We start from the raw sequence: 18,369 nt of genomic DNA, 5'->3' as shown, positions 1-18,369 counted from the left end.
TGAGATGTCACTGGCACACCAAGCGTGACTTAAATGCAATTCTTTCAGGTTTCAGTACATTGTCATATGACTGGAAATTAGCACAAGTCTGGCCAAACTGTATATAAAATAAGGTGTCAGTACCTTGAATTTCTCAGTGAATGCCAGCCTGGCATTTCATGTTCTGTTATTTTTCATTTATAGGGACTCACTTGTTAAGTAAGGTTTTTTTGTACTTGGTTCTTTCAACACTGGATTCTCTAGTCTTGCAGGAACTGATTGTCCCCAATTGAGAATAAGAGACTGAAATGTTCCCTTGTGTTTTTTTTGTTTCCAGGAATCTTTGCTTACCTGAACTACCATGTACCGAGGACAAGAAGGGAGATCCTTGAAACTCTCATTAAGGGACTGCAGCGTCTCGAGTACAGAGGATACGACTCTGCTGGCAAGTGCACGAATTTTTGTTTGCTTGTTGGAGAGGGAAAGGAGTTGTCCAGTTGGACCCTTTAACCTAGAGATAAAAACAAAAAACTACTGCGGATGCTGGAAATCCAGAACAAAAACAGAATTACCTGGAAAAACTCAGCAGGTCTGGCAGCATTGGCGGAGAAGAAAAGAGTTGACGTTTCGAGTCCTCATGACCCTTCGGCAGAACTGAGTAAAGTTAGGAGAAGGGTGAAATATAAGCTGGTTTAAGGTTGAGGGGGGGTGGGGGGAGAGAAGTTGAGGGTGGGGTGGTTGTAGGGACAAGCAAGCAGTGATAGGAGCAGATAATCAAAAGATGTCACAGACAAAAGGAACAAAGGGGTGTTAAAGGTGGTGATATTATCTAAGAAAATGTGCTAATTAAGAATGGATGGCAGGACACTCAAGGTACAGCTCTAGTGGGGGTGGGGTGGAAAGACTGACGATAGGGTATTACAGTTATAGATTTAAAAATAATGTAAATAGGTGGGAAAAGAAAAATCTATATAAATTATTGGAAAAAGCAAAAGGGAGGGGGAAGAAACGGAAATGGGGGAGGGAGTTTAAGATCTAAAGTTGTTGAATTCAATATTCAGCCCGGAAGGCTGTAAAGTCAACTCGCAGACACTTCCTCCTACCTCCTTCTCCTTCCTCCTGGACCATGACCCCACCACTGAACATCAAGCCATTGTTTCCAGGACTGTCACTGACCTCATCTCCTCTGGAGATCTTCCTCCCACAGCTTCCAACCTGATAGTTGCCCAACCTCGGACGGCCCGCTTCTACCTCCTACCCAAAATCCACAAACAGAACTGTCCCGGCAGACCGATCGTGTCAGCCTGTTCCTGCCCCACGGAACTCATTTCTCATTATCTTGACTCACTTCTCTCTCCCCTTGTCCAGTCCCTTCTCACCTACATCCGTGATTCCTCTGAAACCTTACATCACATCAACAATTTCCAGTTCCCTGGCCCTAACCGCTTCCTTTTCACCATGGACGTCCAATCCCTCTACACCTCCATCCCCCACCAGGATGGTCTGAGGGCCCTTAGCTTCTTCCTTGAACAGAGGCCCGAACAATCCCCATCCACCACTACTCTCCTCCGTCTGGCTGAACTTGTTCTCACACTGAACAATTTCTCCTTTAACTCCTCTCACTTCCTCCAAATAAAAGGTGTGACTATGGGTACCCGCCCCAGCTATGCCTGTCTCTTTATGGGGTATGTGGAACATTCCTTGTTCCAGTCCTACTCCGGCCCCCTCCCACAACTCTTTCTCCGGTATATCGATGATTGCTTCGGTGCTGCTTCATGCTCTTGTCGGGACCTGGAAAAATTTATTAATTTTGCTTCCAATCTCCACCCCTCCATCATTTTCACATGGTCCATCTCTGACACTTCCCCTCCCTTCCTTGACCTCTCTGTCTCAATTTCTGATGATAGACTGTCTACCAATATCCATTACAAGCCTACCGACTCCCACAGCTACCTGGACTACAGCTCCTCACACCCCGCTTCCTGTAAGGACTCCATCCCATTCTCTCAGTTCATTCGCCTCCGTCGCATCTGTTCTGATTATGCTACCTTGAAAAATAGTTCCTCTGACATGTCCTCCTTCTTCTTTAACCGAGGTTTTCCACCCACGGTCGTTGACAGGGCCCTCAACCTTGTCCGGCCCATCTCCCGCGCATCCGCCCTCACGCCTTCTCCCTCCCAGAAACATGATAGGGTCCCCCTTGTCCTCACTTATCACCCCACCAGCCTCCGCATTCAAAGGATCATCCTCCACCATTTCCGCCATCTCCAGCATGATGCCACCACCAAACACATCTTCCCTTCACCCCCCTGGCGGCATTCCGTTGGGATCGTTCCCTCCAGGACACCCTGGTCCACTCCTCCATCACCCCCTACTCCTCAACCCCAACCTATGGCACCTCCCCATGCCCACGCAGAAGATGCAACACCTACCCCTTCACTTCCCCTCTCCTCACCGTCCAAGGGCCCAAACATTCCTTTCAAGTGAAGCAGCATTTCACTTGCATTTCCCCTAACTTGGTCTACTGCATTCGTTGCTCCCAATGCGGTCTCCTCCACATTGGAGAGACCAAATGCAAACTGGGCGACCGCTTTGCAGAACACCTGCGGTCTGTCCGCAAGAAAGACCCAAACCTCCCTGTCGCTTGCCATTTTAACACGCCACCCTGCTCTCTGGCCCACATGTCTGTCCTTGGCTTGCTGCATTGTTTCAGTGAAGCCCAACGCAAACTGGAGGAACAGCACCTCATCTTCCGACTAGGCACTTTACAGCCTTCCGGGCTGAATATTGAATTCAACAACTTTAGATCTTAAACTCCCTCCCCCATCCCCACCCCGTTTCTTCCCGTTTTCTTCCCCCTCCCTTTTGTTTTTTCCAATAATTTATATAGATTTTTCTTTTCCCACCTATTTCCATTATTTTTAAATCTATAACTGTAATACCCTATCGTCAGTCTTTCCACCCCACCCCCACTAGAGCTGTACCTTGAGTGTCCTGCCATCCATTCTTAATTAGCACATTTTCTTAGATAATATCACCACCTTTAACACCCCTTTGTTCCTTTTGTCTGTGACATCTTTTGATTATCTGCTCCTATCAATGCTTGCTTGTCCCTACAACCACCTCCCCCACCAACTTCTCTCCCCCCCCGCCACCAAACCTTAAACCACCTTATATTTCACCCCTCTCCTAACTTTACTCGGCCCCTTAAGGTGCCCTTTGACAATCTTGGGTGCAAGAGCTGGCTGTGTCAATTTGTTGTTGCTGTTTTCACCATGACACATGGGCTCACACTATCAGTTCCCAGCAGTTGTTCTGATCAGGAGAGCAACATATCATTGCAACTTGCCCCTGTAACCCAATTGATCAAAAGATTCTTGGACCAGAAATATTTCTTTACAAATTGCCACATCAGAACACTTTAGGGGAAAGGCAGTCTAGAGTGAATGTTTTCTACTTTTAATGCTTATTTTTCTTTTCAACCACCCTTTCCCTCTGTTATGACACAGCAGCTGGTAAAGGCTGGGCTGTTTAAACCCCAGAGGGAAACTTAAACAACTGTCATAGCCTATACTTACAATTGGTACGTTTGAGATGCAGCTCTGAATTCAAGAATAAGACCATTGAGCCGTGAAAGGGTTTTTTTTATATAAAACTAAATTAAACATTTATTAATTTAACAACAAATTAAACACTAAGCAAATCCCAAATTAATCACTCCAGGTAAATCTTCACCAAGGCAACAGTTACCCATAGACTTCAAACAGACACCAGGCAAAGCACATTTGACCTTATGAATTCAAAATGAGGTTCCTTTGCAGACACATTTGTCACCTTACAGGCTGGTGAGATCTTAAATGCCTCTGACCTACACACACACACTCCTTTCTGTGTATACCTAGCTTCCCCTTTGAATGTAAATGTTCCATTGTATTACTAGGTCTTTTAAGTTTACTTCTCCGAACAATAATCCTTTCATTCCGCCAATTTTATCAGTAAGATAAACACATTGCTTGGCGTCTCCCAGCTGGTTGCAAGATTTTACCCATTCTTTTGAATGGTTTATTCAACAAATGCAATTTACACTTTACCTTTTAACTTCCTTACGCTTATCTAATTAACATCTCAAAACTACTATACATCAAAGCACCCAGACTAGCTGATTTTAATCCAATTTAGCCACACACATCTTGCTGATATGGAGCGTCCTTGAGGGAAACTTCAGAAACAATGACAAGAAAGAGAGAGAATGGAAACATAACTTTTCACCAGCCTGGGAGCTACCCCAGAATTAGGAAATCTCAAACAAAAGTACTGCAGGCTGTGGAGGGAGGAGAGGACAGGGGTCGGTTGGGGGCTTCCCGAATTGTTCAGAGCATAAATTACAGTTTGCTGCTTGTCATTTCTTCAGGGTCAGCTACTTTTGAGTTTGTCTCTGTCATATTCTCAGAAATATTTTTTTTTCTTGCCAGGCGTTGGAATTGATGGAGGAAATGACAAGAACTGGGAAAATAATGCACATCAGATCCATCTGATCAAGAAGAGTGGCAAGGTCAAAGCATTGGAAGATGAAATTGAAAGTAGGTATTTTGGTGTATGAATGACATCTGATTGCCACACTCAGTGGAGGCTTGATTTGTGCAAAATGGCATCGAACCAGCATTATGAGCAGTGAGGAATGGGTATCACCCACTAAATCACAAGATTAAACCAAACAGTGTAGGGGGAGGCGGTGGCGTAGTGGTCCTGTCACTGAACTGGTAATCCAGAGACCCAGGGGAATGCTCTGGGTACCTGGGTTCAAATCCCACCATGGCATTTGACTCTAATAGAAGTCTGGAATTAAAAGTCTTTTGATGACCTTGAAAACATTGTCAATTTTTATAAAAACCCATCTGGTTCACTAATGTCCTTTAGGAAGGAAATTTGCTGCCCTTACCTGGTCTGGCCTATATGTGATTCCAGATCCACAGCAATGTGGTTGAATCTGAAATGGCTTGACGAGCCATTTAGTTTCTTGAGGGCAATTAGGGATGGGCAATAAATGCTGGCCTAGCCAATGATACCTATGTCCCGTGAATGAATTTAAAAAAGTGTTCAGAGCAGAAACACGTGAGGCTTTGTTGATTTGGGTTGTCAATTGCTTTTCCTCAGTGCCACCCTTCACAAAGTATCAGAATAGAGTCCTAGAAAGTTTACGGCACAGCAAGAGGCCACTTGGCCCTTCCTGTCTGCGCCAGCTGAAAAGCGAGCCACCCAGCCTCATCTCACTTTGCAGCATTTGGTCCGTAGCCCTGCAGGTTACGGCACTTGAGGCGCACGTTCAGACATCTTCTAAATGAGTTAAGGGCTTCTGCTGGATTGCTTTCCTATTTGTTCAAAAGTGGATTACCCTGCTCCTCCTGATGTCAGCGGTCGTAATCCCCAGGCGAACCTTGTGGCCCATTCTAACAGCTCGTCCACAGGGATGGGAGCCTGTCTGTTCGTAGAAGTTGAAAAATACCTCCAAGAAGAAAACGACAGGCAGCCACTGAAAATGTTAAATGTTACAGCTCCTTTGCGGGCTCTCACACATGCAAAATAACAGAGTCAAAGCTGTTTTAGCTTAAACAAAGACTTTTTAATAAAGGAATCAAGTTTAGTTTGGGAGTTGCCATAATCATGTACTGTTCGACCTGGGCCTGAGAAAGAAGAATGAGAGGTGATCGTATTGAAACATACAAGATCCTGAGAGGACTTGATGGATGCTGAAAGGATGTTTCCCCTTGTGGGAGAGACTAAAGCTAGGGGACACAGTTTAAAAATAAGGCATTTATTGCCCATCCCTAATTGCCCTCAAGAAACTAAGTGGCTTGCCAAGCCATTTCAGATTCAACCACATTGCTGTGGATCTGGAATCACATATAGGCCAGACCAGGTAAGGGCAGCAAATTTCCTTCCTAAAGGACATTAGTGAACCAGATGGGTTTTTATAAAAATTGACAATGGTTTCAAGGTCATCAAAAGACTTTTAATTCCATTTAAGACGGAGATGAGAAGAAATTTTTCTTGAGGGCTGTGATCCATCGGAACTCTTTTCCCTGGTGGGCATTGGAGGCGGGGCCATTGAATATTTTTGAGGCCGAGGTAGATTGACTCCCTTGTCAGTCAGGAATCTAGGAGTACAGGGGATAGGCGGAATGTGGAGTAGAGGCCACAATCAGGTCAGCCAGAATCTTAGTGAATGGTGGAGCAGGGTTGAAGGGGCCAAATGGCCGACTGTACCTGATTCATATGTAAGTAAATAATGTACTGAACCATACATGACAACATTTCCTACAATACAGCTGTGACTACACTTCAAAAGTAGTTCATTGGCTGTCAAGTGCTTTGAAATGCCTGGTGGTTGCGAAAAGCGTTATGTAAATGCAAGCATTTTATTTTCTTTACTTCGATACAATGCAAAAAAGTACCATGCTGAGCTACAGGTATCTGTTGATGTTGAGTTACCTTGTTGCAACCGCACTAGCACCCATTCTACTTGTAGTTTACGGAGGGAGAAAGAAGCAGCCCAAGGCTAACTTTCATGATTAACGAGTGACGCTTGGCAGAAACCATCAGTATGTGGATGCCAGATAAGGACAGGACCAGTCTCGGGTTTAAAGCTCTGCATGATTTTAATTGCAGTGCTGTTGCACAGAGGGATGGTACACGCCCAAGACATCGAAGAACTGCTGGTGGCTATGCCTCCTAGAGGTGATCAAACTGGGACGAGTTACAGATATTAAAAAACTAATTAGCAAAATAAATGTTCTCATTATTTAGTGAGGAACTCAAGTAGATTATTTCCTGAAGCATTTCATCTGAAAGCCAGAATAAAATGTACACAAGCTGATTTTGGACATGACGAAACAAGGAGAAAGAAATAAATTGTGACACAGGAAATGATTGAGGCAGTCATCTGATGAGAAGGTTCACATAACAATGCATGCGACATACACAAAATTGACATCTTGCGGAAGTCTTATCCTGGGCTGATAATACAGCTTTAACTACAAGATTGGGGTTTCCCCCTCTCTCTTTCCCAGTTGTGTATCCTGACAGGATCATGAGGACAAAAGGAGACTTGGCCTGCTTTCAAAGCAATCAGTGACTCATCATCAATTTTGCAGGGCATTTTTTGACTTATCAAACTGTACCTTTAGTTCTGTGTTAGTTTTTTGGTGACTGGGACACTAGGCTTCCACTCAAACTATGGGGAGCAGTGCAACAAAAGTTATAAAGCCAGCTCTTGCAACCAAGGCTTGAGTTAATATCCCTGAAAAAACAGGAATCCTTCAGCTTTAAGAAGGGACATCATAGCAGAGTACATGATATTGAAATGCCAAGTTAACGTTAGTCGGGAATACCGTATCAGGATATGCCCAGGGTTGAGAACAAGGGAGTTCAGGTGAAAGTAAATAAAAGGAATAAAAATGGAAAATGCTGGAAATAGTCAGCAGGTCTGACAGCATCTGTGCAGAGAGAAACGGAGTTAACGTTTGAGGCCAAGATGACCATTTAATGGCATTGCAAAAATGACCCTTTTATCCAATCAGAAAAATGCAGCACAGAAGGAGACCATTCAGCCCATCAAGTCCACACCAGCTCTTTCAAAGAGAAATCCAGTCAGCCCAACTCTTTCTGCGTTTCCCAACAATTTTTCCTTCAAGTAGTTAAGCGGATCTCAGAAAGACCTCGTTCTCAACAGAGCAGTGAACATTTAATATGGCCATCCAGCATGTTCAGTGAAAGCCAAAGTCTCAGGCGTTTTCAAATGATGCTTAAATGAGTTGATTGGTGGGTTGCACGTTTTTCTGTATTCTGGCTGTAGCTATAAGGTTCTAGCTATAAGGGAAGCTGAATAGCTTCCCTTATATGCATTGACGTTTTGAAAGTAGATTTAAAACTCGCTGCTCGGAAATATATGAGAGGAGGACTGGGAAGGCTGTCTCTACCCAATGCTGGCAAATCATCACAAACCCATGTTCCCCGTCCCCAATTCTATGGCGTATGTCCTGTCATTGTTCCTTCCCGCTACTCTTAATTATATTCAAGATGATGCCTGGGGATCTCCATTACAAACCTTTCTCCAGCCCGAGAAACATCCATTAACCACTACCCGCTGTTTCCTGTCACTCAGCAAATACTCATCTCTGCAGCCACTTCTTTTGAGACCCTAGGATGCAGGCAGTCAGGTCAAGGGGACTTGTCAGCCTTTCGTCCCATGAGTTTTCTTTGTACTTTTTCCCTTGTGATCGTGATTGTTTTATTTTCTTCCCTCCCTTTTTTCCCGTACTTTTCTACTATTCTTTTTGTGTCTTCCAAGACAGATACAGAATATTTGTTCAAGTCTGCCTTTTCCTGGTAGCCCGTTATTAATCCACTAGTCTCATCTTCTTAGGGACCAATGTTCACTTTAGCTACTCTTTACCTTTTAACAATTTAAGGCTATTACAATAAGGTGATGGACAAAAAATTTCTGATAAACAATTGCTTATGATACATGCAGAAAATAGTTCACAATGATCTTGACTGTCCCAATGCCTAATCCTTTCCAGAGCAAGATTCCATAGATTTTGACATTGATTTCGAAGTGCATCTTGGCATCGCACACACACGTTGGGCGACTCATGGTGTCCCAAGTTCAGTCAACAGTCATCCACAGCGGTCTGACAAGAACAATGGTGAGTTTTGACCTGAGTTCATAAATGGTCTTTTGGGGAATGCAATGCACTAACTGCAATAACTAATGTGAGAAGCTTGGGAAAATGGGAAGCTATGACTTTGTCTTCGTATATCTTCCAATGCAACCACAGCATTGTTTCTGTATCTTGGTGAGAGAAGTCTCAGTGCCGTAACCATGTATCGAGACCCAGAGCCACTCTATGATTAAGTCAGTTTGCCCTTCTCCATCAATATGGTGAACGGAGACTCAGCAGTTTCTCTGTCCCTTCAAACCATGCTTCATGCTTCTGTCACCATCAGTACTCTGAAGCCTTGGACCAGAAGCTGTGTCCTTCCTTAAACATTGCCAAATACTTCTTTTCTTCTATGGTACTGGCACGACAGTGCCCTCTTAATGGCAGACTCTTAATTGAGGAAAATGTGTTTTGTAGGAAGTCGTGTAAGTTGGATTCAGGCATTGTTTGGCAAGGGATGTCTTGTTCCTCAGTTTTTATTGTTCCACATTGAAGTTCTTGGTTTTACTTGAAAACTTTCAAATTCACCTCTTCCTAATTCAGCTTCTCCCGCCTGACTTATTTATTTTTTTAACCATCCTGCTTGGAAGCCATGAACCTCATAAAGCTTCTCTGTCCTTTTGAGAAGAAGGTAGAAGTGGCAGCTCCCCAAACTTAGTGTCAAAAAATACACCGCCTTGAATTTGCTTCACTTGAAGTTGCCGATAAAAGGCCTCCCCTTATTTTGCTTCATGTGGGCAACAATGCCAACACAGCATTTGTCGCTTATAGCTGATGACCAGAAAAATTGGTGGTGGTTGAACTGTTGCCTTGGCTCACTGCTGCTCTCGTTATAGTGCTCCGTATTGCTGTCTTCCTGTCAGAGTTGGAAACCTTGCTTCTTCTCTGCAGTGACTTGATTCTGTTACCATTTGGTGGGCCAGCTTAAAAGATTTTTTGATTCATTCATGGGACGTGGGCCTCGCTGGCTAGGCCAGCATTTATTGCCCACCCCGAATTCCCTTTGAGAAGGTGGTGGTGAGCTGCCTCCTTGAACCACTGCAGTCCATGTGGTGTAGGTACACCCACAATGCTGTTTGGGAGAGAGTTCCAGAATTTTGACCCAGCGACAATGAAGGAACGGCGATATATTTCCAACTGAGAATGGTGTGTAGCTTGGAGGGAAAATTCCAGAAGGTGGTGTTCCCGTGTGTCTGCTGCCCTTGTCCTTCTTGATGGTAGTGGTCGTGGGTTTGGAAGGTGCTGACGAAGGAGCTTTGGTGAGCTTCTGCAGTGCATCTTCCAGTTGGTACACATTGCTGCCACTGTGCATTGGTGGTGGAGGGACCGCCAAATAAGCGGGCTGCTTTGTCCTGGTTAGTGTCAAGCTTCTAGAGTGGTGTTGGCAAGTGGGGAGCACTCCCATCACATTCCTGACTTGAGCCTTGTAGATGGAGGACAGGCTTTGTAGAGTCAGGAGGTGAAGTTACTCACTGCAGGATTCCTCGCCCCTGATCTGCTCTTGCAGCCACAGTATTTATATGGCTAGTCCAGTTCAGTTTCTGGACAATGGTAATCACACCCGTCCACCCTGGACATTGGTAGCAGGGAATTCAGCAATGGTAATGCTATCGAATGTCAAGTACATCCTGCATTTTTTGGTTCCGAGAAAGGTGTAGCTTATTTCAGTGGCAGCAGCAGCATAATGTGCAAACTGGCAGACTGCACAAAATGCCTTACCTTCCATTTGGTGTTGGCTCAGTCTCTTCCCACAGAAAATCCAAGAATTTGCACTGCCAAGCCCAAAATTGAAGCAGGTAGCAATCTGCAGCAGTTTGAAACAGAGGAGCAGGGGTAAGCTGTTCAGCTTCTTGAGCCTGTTGGGTCATTCAGTGAAACCACGGCTGATTTGTATCTTAACTTGCTCCATCTGACTTGAAGCTGCATCCTTTTATAAACTTGGCGAGCAAAGATCTATTGCTCTCAGGTTTAAAGTGATCAGTTGAGTTAGCATCTGTTTTTTTTGTGGGAGAGTTTCTCACACTGATCGCCCTTTGTCTGAAGGCCTGTTTCTTAATTTATCGCCTGAATGATCTGTTGCCTTTTCATAGACATGCCCCACAGGAAAAATTCAAAATGCTAAAAAACCTCTGTCAAATCAGCACTTAAGTTTGTATATTTCAGGGAAAGCAATCCTAGTTTATATCATCGCTTCTTACAGTTTAACCCTCTGAACCTTGGTAACATTCTGATGATGCACTTCATCTGAGGCCAGTATATCCTTTCTAAGGTACTGTGGCCAGAATTGCCCACAGTACTCCAGTTGTGGTCTAACAAACACTTTGTCTAACTTCCTCCCTTTTACGTTCCAGTCCTTTGGTTATGAAGTAAAACTTTCCATTCACCTTGTTGACTTTTTTTTGCAGCTGACTGCTACATTTTAGTGAATATGTACATGGTTCCCTTCAATATATTTGAACTGTTCCTTGCTTTCCACAATTTAAGTAATACTTGGACCGATTCCTTTTGGTCTGAAAAGGATAATCTCTGTTGGCTGGGGTTGTGGTCCATCTGCTGCAGTTTCGCCCACTCAATAAATCTATCATTGTCTCTTAATAAAGTCATGCTGTAATCTCATTAGCAAACTTGACATAACTCTTGGGTTTTCAAAATAACTCATAGAGTGAACAGTTGAAGCCCCAGTATGGATACTTGGGAGTCATCACCGGTCATTTCCTTTCATTTTGAGTACACGCCCTTACCACTGCTGTGTGCTCCCATTTAACCCATCTCCAAACTAATTCAATAATTTGCCTTCAGTTCCATGAACCATAATTTTAGTTCTTTTTTTTCTTTGTTGAATACCTCTGGCAGTGCATGTAAACTAAATCCGTAGATGTTCCCCAGTCTACTTCAGTGACATTATGTTCAATTCGACCTGTTAAATATGATTTACCCTTGACCAACCCAAATTATCTCCCTAATCATCTCAAAATGCTGAATCATGATATCTTTCATAATAGATTTCAAGAACTTACCTACAAGAAATGTTGGCCTAACAGTTCCATAATTCCGTGGTTTCCCTCTCAACTTGTTAAAAATAATGAAGCCAACAGAAACAGCTATGTTAGCATGATGATGTATTCTTCATTTTCAGAGTTCGTTGTTATTCACAATGGCATCATTACAAACTACAAAGACCTGAGGAAATTCCTGGTGCGTATATATAAAATTATTACTTGCAAGCATGGCTTTAGTTACTTTTATCGGCTGAAAGCGAATATAAATTCGTTAAGGGTCAGTAGCATAGTGGTAATGTTACTGGACAAGTAACCCAGAGGCCTGGACTCGTGCTCCGCAGACCTAGGGCAGGATTTATGCCTCATCGGGCGGGCCCCGGAGCACCCGTGAAACTAACTGCCGTCCACGGTCGGGCCCCCAACCACAATTTCACACTGGCTGGCCAATTAACGGCCAGCCAGAATGAATCGTGTGCTGCAAAGCTCAGCACTACCTTGGCTGATGAGTTTCAGAGGTTTTTTTTTTAATCACTGGTTGAAACCTCACCCCGCCCGTGGATGAGGTTCTGCAAAAAATGCAAAGACCACTTGGCCTGTTCGCCCGCCCGCCAATCAAATGGTTGGACAGGCAGCGAAAAATTCCATTTAATTATGATTCAGGGCCTTAATAGGCCTCTCAATCATCAGCGGACACGCTGCTGCCTCTCGCGTGTGCTCACCAAGTTAAACATCGTAAGAGTACGCGATGCTGTTGGGACACTCGCCCAACGTCATCACGCACTGCTTTTCTCCTGGTCAGGTCAGGCACGGGCCCGTCCAATGAGGGAAAAATTCTGACCATGAGCTCGAATCCCACCACAGCAGCTGTGGGTATTTTAAATTTAAAACAATCTGACAGAAAAATAATTTAAAATAAATCTGAAATGAAATGCTTGCCTCATAAATAATTGTGAAACTACCAGATTGTCGTCAAAAAACCACCCGGTTCACTGATGTCCTTCAGGAGAGGAAATCTGCCATGCTTGCCCGGTCTGGCCCACATGTGGCTCCAAACCCTCAGCAATGTGTATTGACTCTTAACCAGCTCTGAAGTGGCCTCACGTGCTGCTCATTGTTGATGGCTCACTGCCGTCTGCTCAAGTGCAATTAAGGATGGGCCTTGCTAGCTAAGCGCATGCCCCAACAACAAACAGAAATAAAACATTCTAGCTCCCACCACTTAGACTGTTCCCACTTATCCCAGGTAACTGCTTGTATTCGGCAAACAGTGCTAACCATTTTCCATTACCATAGGCACCAATTCCCACAACAGAAACCTTATTTTTCTGAAGTGGATTCCACATTTAAACACTACATGAAGAACTTGGCAGTTCACACTCCACCTTGCTGTTTAGAAGACGGATGGAAGTGACCTTCCCAGGATCTTAGTACAATTATTATCATGTCTATCACAACATCCAGGCAGCAATATGGGTCCTAATCCTCGCTCTACATTTGGCCTTCACTTGACTTTACCTGTTGCGGCAGAGCCCAGATTAAGAACTGAGCAGAGAGGGGATTGCCCTCTGGTCTTTCTCCCTCAGTTGATGTTGCATTGTACCACACTGACCAGTAAGCTGTGTTTATTAACTCGTGTTTTAATTTGGACAGCAAGCCCTGCAATAGCCAGCAAGGATGCAATGATAATTGAGTATATGCAGGCTGTTTGCAGTCTCCATTGGCAGGGTTGTTGATGGTGAGCATTTGAGTCAGCTTCTCTTCTGGCAACTCTCTCTTTCTTACAGGAAAGCAAAGGTTATGAGTTTGAGTCCGACACTGACACAGAATCAATTGCAAAGCTGGTCAAGTACATGTACGACAACCGCGAGAGTGATGACATCAGCTTTGCCACCCTAGTGGAAAGAGTCATTCAGCAACTGGTAATGTGTTAAACTGAATTTTTCTTTTGTAGTTTCGAAAAAAGATGCATCTAACCTATCCTTCCAGGTCTCCCAAATATGGAGCAAATAACCCTGTATCATACTTCCTAATATGAATTAATTTAGACCTTTATTTAGCTCTGTTACGATTTTCTGTTTTCATAACCCCTGCTTTTCAAACCGTGTTCTAAAATAACTATGGTCCTTTGATACTTCTAGCACCTTCTGGCAAACTTAGTTCCAACTTTCTTTCCTGCACCATTTGTTCACAGATTAAAAGCTTTTTAAATACTTATTTCTCTACTTCATCTGTCTTTTTTATTTACCAATTCCTCTCATTGCCTTCTCTTTGTCTCACTGTCATCGGCTTTCTCTTGCAATCTTTATCTTCAACATCAGGCCAGAAGTGGGGATGTTCATTGATGATTATATAGTTTTTCAGTATCATTTGCAGCTTCTCAGTCGCTAGAGCAGTCCAAGCCCATGTGCAGCAAAACCTGGACAACGTTCAGGTCTCTGGGTTACTTGTCTAGAAATATTACCACTGTGCTTAAGGAACTTGTGCCCTTAAGGATTCATTCTCAGTCAATAAACACAACTGAAGCGGCAAGTAGCATTTGTGCCACAGAAGTGCCAGAAAGTGACCATCTCCAACAAGAGAGAATCTTATTATTTCCCCATGACTTTCAACAGCGTTACCATTGCTGAATTCCCCCAACATCAACATTCTAGGGGTTACCAGTGATCAGAAACTGAACTGGACCAGCCACATAAATACTGTGGCTACAAGAGCAGGCCAGAGGCAGGAAATTCTGCAGTGAGTAATTCGCCTCCTGACTCTCCACAGCCTGTCCACCATCGACAAGGCACTAGTCAGGAGTGTGATGGAATACTCTCCGCTTGGCTGGCAAAGTGCAACTCCAACAACCCATAAGAAGCTTGACATCATCCAGCAGCCGGTTTGAAGCAGTACCCTGTCTACCACTTGAAACATTGATTCCCTCTCATTGCTGATGCACAGTGGCAGCAGTGTGTACCATCCACAACATGCACTGCAGCAACTTGCCAAGCCTCCTTCGACAGCACCTTCCAAGTCTGTGACCTGTATCACCTAGAAGGACAAGGGCAGCAGATACATGGGACGTTCCCCGCCAGGCCACTCACAATCCTGTCTTGGAAATATTTGCCTTTTCTTCACCATCACTGGGTCAAAATCCTGGAACATTCTCCCTGCAATGGTTCATTAAGGCGGCTCATCTCCACCACCTTTACAAAGGCGGTTAGGTATGGACAATAGATCTGGCCTTTCTAGCAAAGCTCACATCCCATAAACGGGGAAAAAAATTAAATCGCCATTTTATTATTTTTGGAAAATAATTACCCTGAGGTGTGGGCTAAAGTTTCATGGCCCTTGTTGTCCAGTGAAATTGGCAATCTTTACTGTAGTGCTACCTCCCTTATCACCTGTCACATTCTGCCCATTCTCTCTCAGTTTTTCGGTTTTTTTTCTGTTTTGCCATTTCACATGACATAATACTAGATTTGGGAGTAGGCCATTCGGTCTTGCGAGTCTGCTGCATCATTCTTTGAAACCATTTCAAATGACCACAGTCACTAATCACAATCCCCAAGCTCCATCTTGTGGTGTTAATCTATTGTAATATGCTGCTGGTAATGCAGCGGGTATATTGTACAGAGAAATTTAACACCAGAAACAATGTCCAATAATCGGACTTCTCTCAAAACTGATAGTAAATAGCTCCTTTCTAAATTGAGAAAATCGAATAAATATAATAACATTCTGGCAGTTCAAAAGTTCTACTTATCGCTTTGCAGAATTGTCAACCTTGGCTCAGTGTTAGCACTCTCATCTCTGAGGCAAAAGTGTGAGTTCAAACCACACTCCAGAGAAGAGCATGTAATCCAGGTTGACACTTCAGTGTCATACCCAAGGACTAATACTTCATCAGAAGTGCCATCTTTTTGGAGGAGATATTGAACCAAAGATCCGTTTGCCTGCACAGGTGCATATGAAAGATTGCAGGACACATTAAAGAGAAACAGATGAATATTCCTGGTGTCCTTCAATCAAAAACACCAAACTAGATTAATTAGTTACAAAACAAAAATAAAAATGGCTGGAAAAACTCAGCAGGTCTGGCAGCATCTGCGGAGAGGAACACAGTTAACGTTTCGAGTCCGTATGACTCTTCAACAGAACTAAGTAAAAATAGAACAGAGGTGAAATATAAGCTGGTTTAACGGGGGGGAGGGTAGAGCTGGATAGAGGGCCAGTGATAAGTGGAGATAGCCAAAAGATGTCATAGACAAAAGGACAAAGAGGTGTTGTAGGTGGTGATATTATCTAAGGAATGTGCTAATTAAGGGTAGAAAGCAGGACAAGCAAGGTACAGATAGCCCTAGTGGGGGCGGTGTGGGGTGAAGGAATCGAAATAGTCTAAAAGGTAGAGATAAAACAATGGATAGAAATACATTTAAAAATAATGGAAATAGGTGGGAAAAGAAAAATTTATATAAATTATTGGAAAAAAAGGGAGTGGGGATGGAGGAGAGAGTTCATGATCTGAAATTGTTGAACTCAATATTCAGTCTGGAAGGCTGTAAAGTGCCTAGTTGGAAGATGAGGTGCTGTTCCTCCAGTAGATTAATTAGTTATTCCTCTCAGTGCTGTTGGTGGGACCTTGCTATGCATAAATTTATTGCTGTATTTTCATACAAAATAACATTTAAAAATTGTTCATAATCTATAAATTGCTTTGGGACATTGTTTGGATGTGAAAAGGACTGTAGAAATGCAACCTCTTTCTTTACAATTGTTTTTAAACCTTTCAAAAGTGAGTGAACAGAATCATGGATCATGGCTTGATCTTTTGTTTTGCTTATCACTCAAGGGGCCAGTCAGCTCACTCAACAACGTTCAGAAAACTATAACTTTGGACTTCAAAATTTGTACAGATTGCCACTATGCGGTTTCAAGGCCTTGAGTGTGCTGTGAGAAGGGAGCTCTTGAAATTGTTGCAACTGCATCACAAGATAACATTAACACTGATTGTGCTGTGGTTGCAACAGTCAAAAACATTACTGTGAACTAATTTTCTTTGTCTTGCGAGCCATGAAAAGTGCACTTGCATTGTCAGTTCATTGAGCAAGCCAGCTGTTTTGGTGTCCATGTCAGTTCATTTGCTGTACACACTATCTGTGGACATTTCAAGTCTGTGGGGAGTTCATATATTGATTTCTCATGTCCTGTATCCTTCTGCAGTGTTTTAAAATAGAGTTGAGAATGAATTGAGGACATTTCACATAAGAGAGCATGTCCCTGCAGTCTTCATTTATGAAATATGTGATTCCAGGATCCTTTTGTCATGTGGCATAAAATATGAACGATGTTGGAAAATCTTGACGTAGAACTAACCAGCTTGCACTGCAGCAGGGAAAAAAAATAATAATCCGATGTAACTTCTCTGTTTTCATGTTATTGTAAGTTCTCAGCAGCAGTGCTTCATGAGTGCACGGCACTGATCCAGTGTCTGGGATTCTTCTGATATTTGTGAGCTATTTGAACACCCCTCATGAGTTTTGTGACGAGATTGGAACCCCTCGATTGGAATGCTGCCCTGACCTGTTGAAAGAGGTTTCCAATGTCCTCCACGCACTTGGATACTGTGTCTGTTATGCCATGAACACAAAGCATACTTTATGTAACATTTTTAATATACAGCACCACCCAAAACCACCTGCTGAACCCAGTTAGTTCCCCTCAAGAGGATATTATCATTTTGGTTTCACCCTTTGGGTGTAACACTTTGGAAGCTCAGAAGAGCAAAGAGGAAAAGTGCAGGGCTGTACCATTTTAGCCAGTTGTTGTTTTGGTTTTTATTGAGCTAGATGCAATGCCTGCTATTAATCCTGACCCAAGCATGTGTTTTTTTTTACATATAGGAAGGTGCTTTTGCTCTGGTGTTGAAGAGTGTCCATTACCCAGGTGAAGCTGTTTGTACTAGGTATGTAGATTGAAAATTATGGCCATGCTGTAATTTTCTCTGCAGCTTAAAGGTACTAGTAATATGACAGATTCTGCATATTACATATTTGGTATTTTCTTTCCTGGTTTGGGAGGGGAGGTGGGGGAAAGAAGGCATTGGGAGGCACTTCCAACAGCTTCTTCACTGAGTGGAAAACATTTAAGTGCGTTTGAGTGGTAGGATGAATGTAATCAGTGGTTAAATACACTGAAACGCAATCAAATTCGATATTTCTGCTTAAGTGCTAGGCTGTTAACCTAAGGAAGATAGAGCACAGCGCACTGCAGAAAAAATTGGAAGACTGGATTAGAAATGAAGTGAAAATGAATTACAGATTTTGGTGTGGGAAAGCACTGTGAAAAGACAAATTTCAAAGAAACAATTTTAAAATTAAAATTTTAAGATAATGTTGCTGGAGAATGACCAGTGGGAAGCATTGGAGTGCAACATGAGTTCAACATCTGCTCAGTAGTGTAAACACAGCATAGAACACGATGGTCAGGAGAAGACTATCGAAGGAAAAAAGGCTGAAGCAGCTGTGGCCCACAGCAGTACTTGACTCAGCTAATCAAGGGCTAAAAATGTCACAGTTTGATGTACCACATTGGCAGCAGCTGCTTACTGGAAAGCTCAGGTGACTTAACATAATTATCACATAACATAACCGCTTGGTTTCAGAATTAGAACATGTCAATAGCTTGACTCA

General features: G+C 43.2%; 1 protein-coding gene across 2 annotated transcripts in view; it reads left to right on the top strand.

The window, feature by feature from the left end:
* The window catches only part of LOC144694827 (glutamine--fructose-6-phosphate aminotransferase [isomerizing] 1), a 75,366-nt gene that overhangs the window by 17,262 nt on the left and 39,735 nt on the right, over positions 1–18,369 (top strand). For both annotated transcript variants that reach the window (XM_078565441.1, XM_078565440.1), the window contains exons 2-7: positions 317–424; positions 4,452–4,559; positions 8,559–8,684; positions 11,836–11,894; positions 13,483–13,617; positions 17,581–17,642. In XM_078565441.1, coding sequence (XP_078421567.1) covers positions 317–424; positions 4,452–4,559; positions 8,559–8,684; positions 11,836–11,894; positions 13,483–13,617; positions 17,581–17,642 — 598 coding nt within the window. The remainder of the gene's footprint in view (positions 1–316; positions 425–4,451; positions 4,560–8,558; positions 8,685–11,835; positions 11,895–13,482; positions 13,618–17,580; positions 17,643–18,369) is intronic.

The sequence above is a fragment of the Cetorhinus maximus genome, chromosome 20, assembly GCF_964194155.1.
Source record: "Cetorhinus maximus chromosome 20, sCetMax3.hap1.1, whole genome shotgun sequence".
In the NCBI taxonomy this organism is placed as follows: domain Eukaryota; kingdom Metazoa; phylum Chordata; class Chondrichthyes; order Lamniformes; family Cetorhinidae; genus Cetorhinus; species Cetorhinus maximus.
This window is presented reverse-complemented; position numbering and strand designations above follow the sequence as displayed.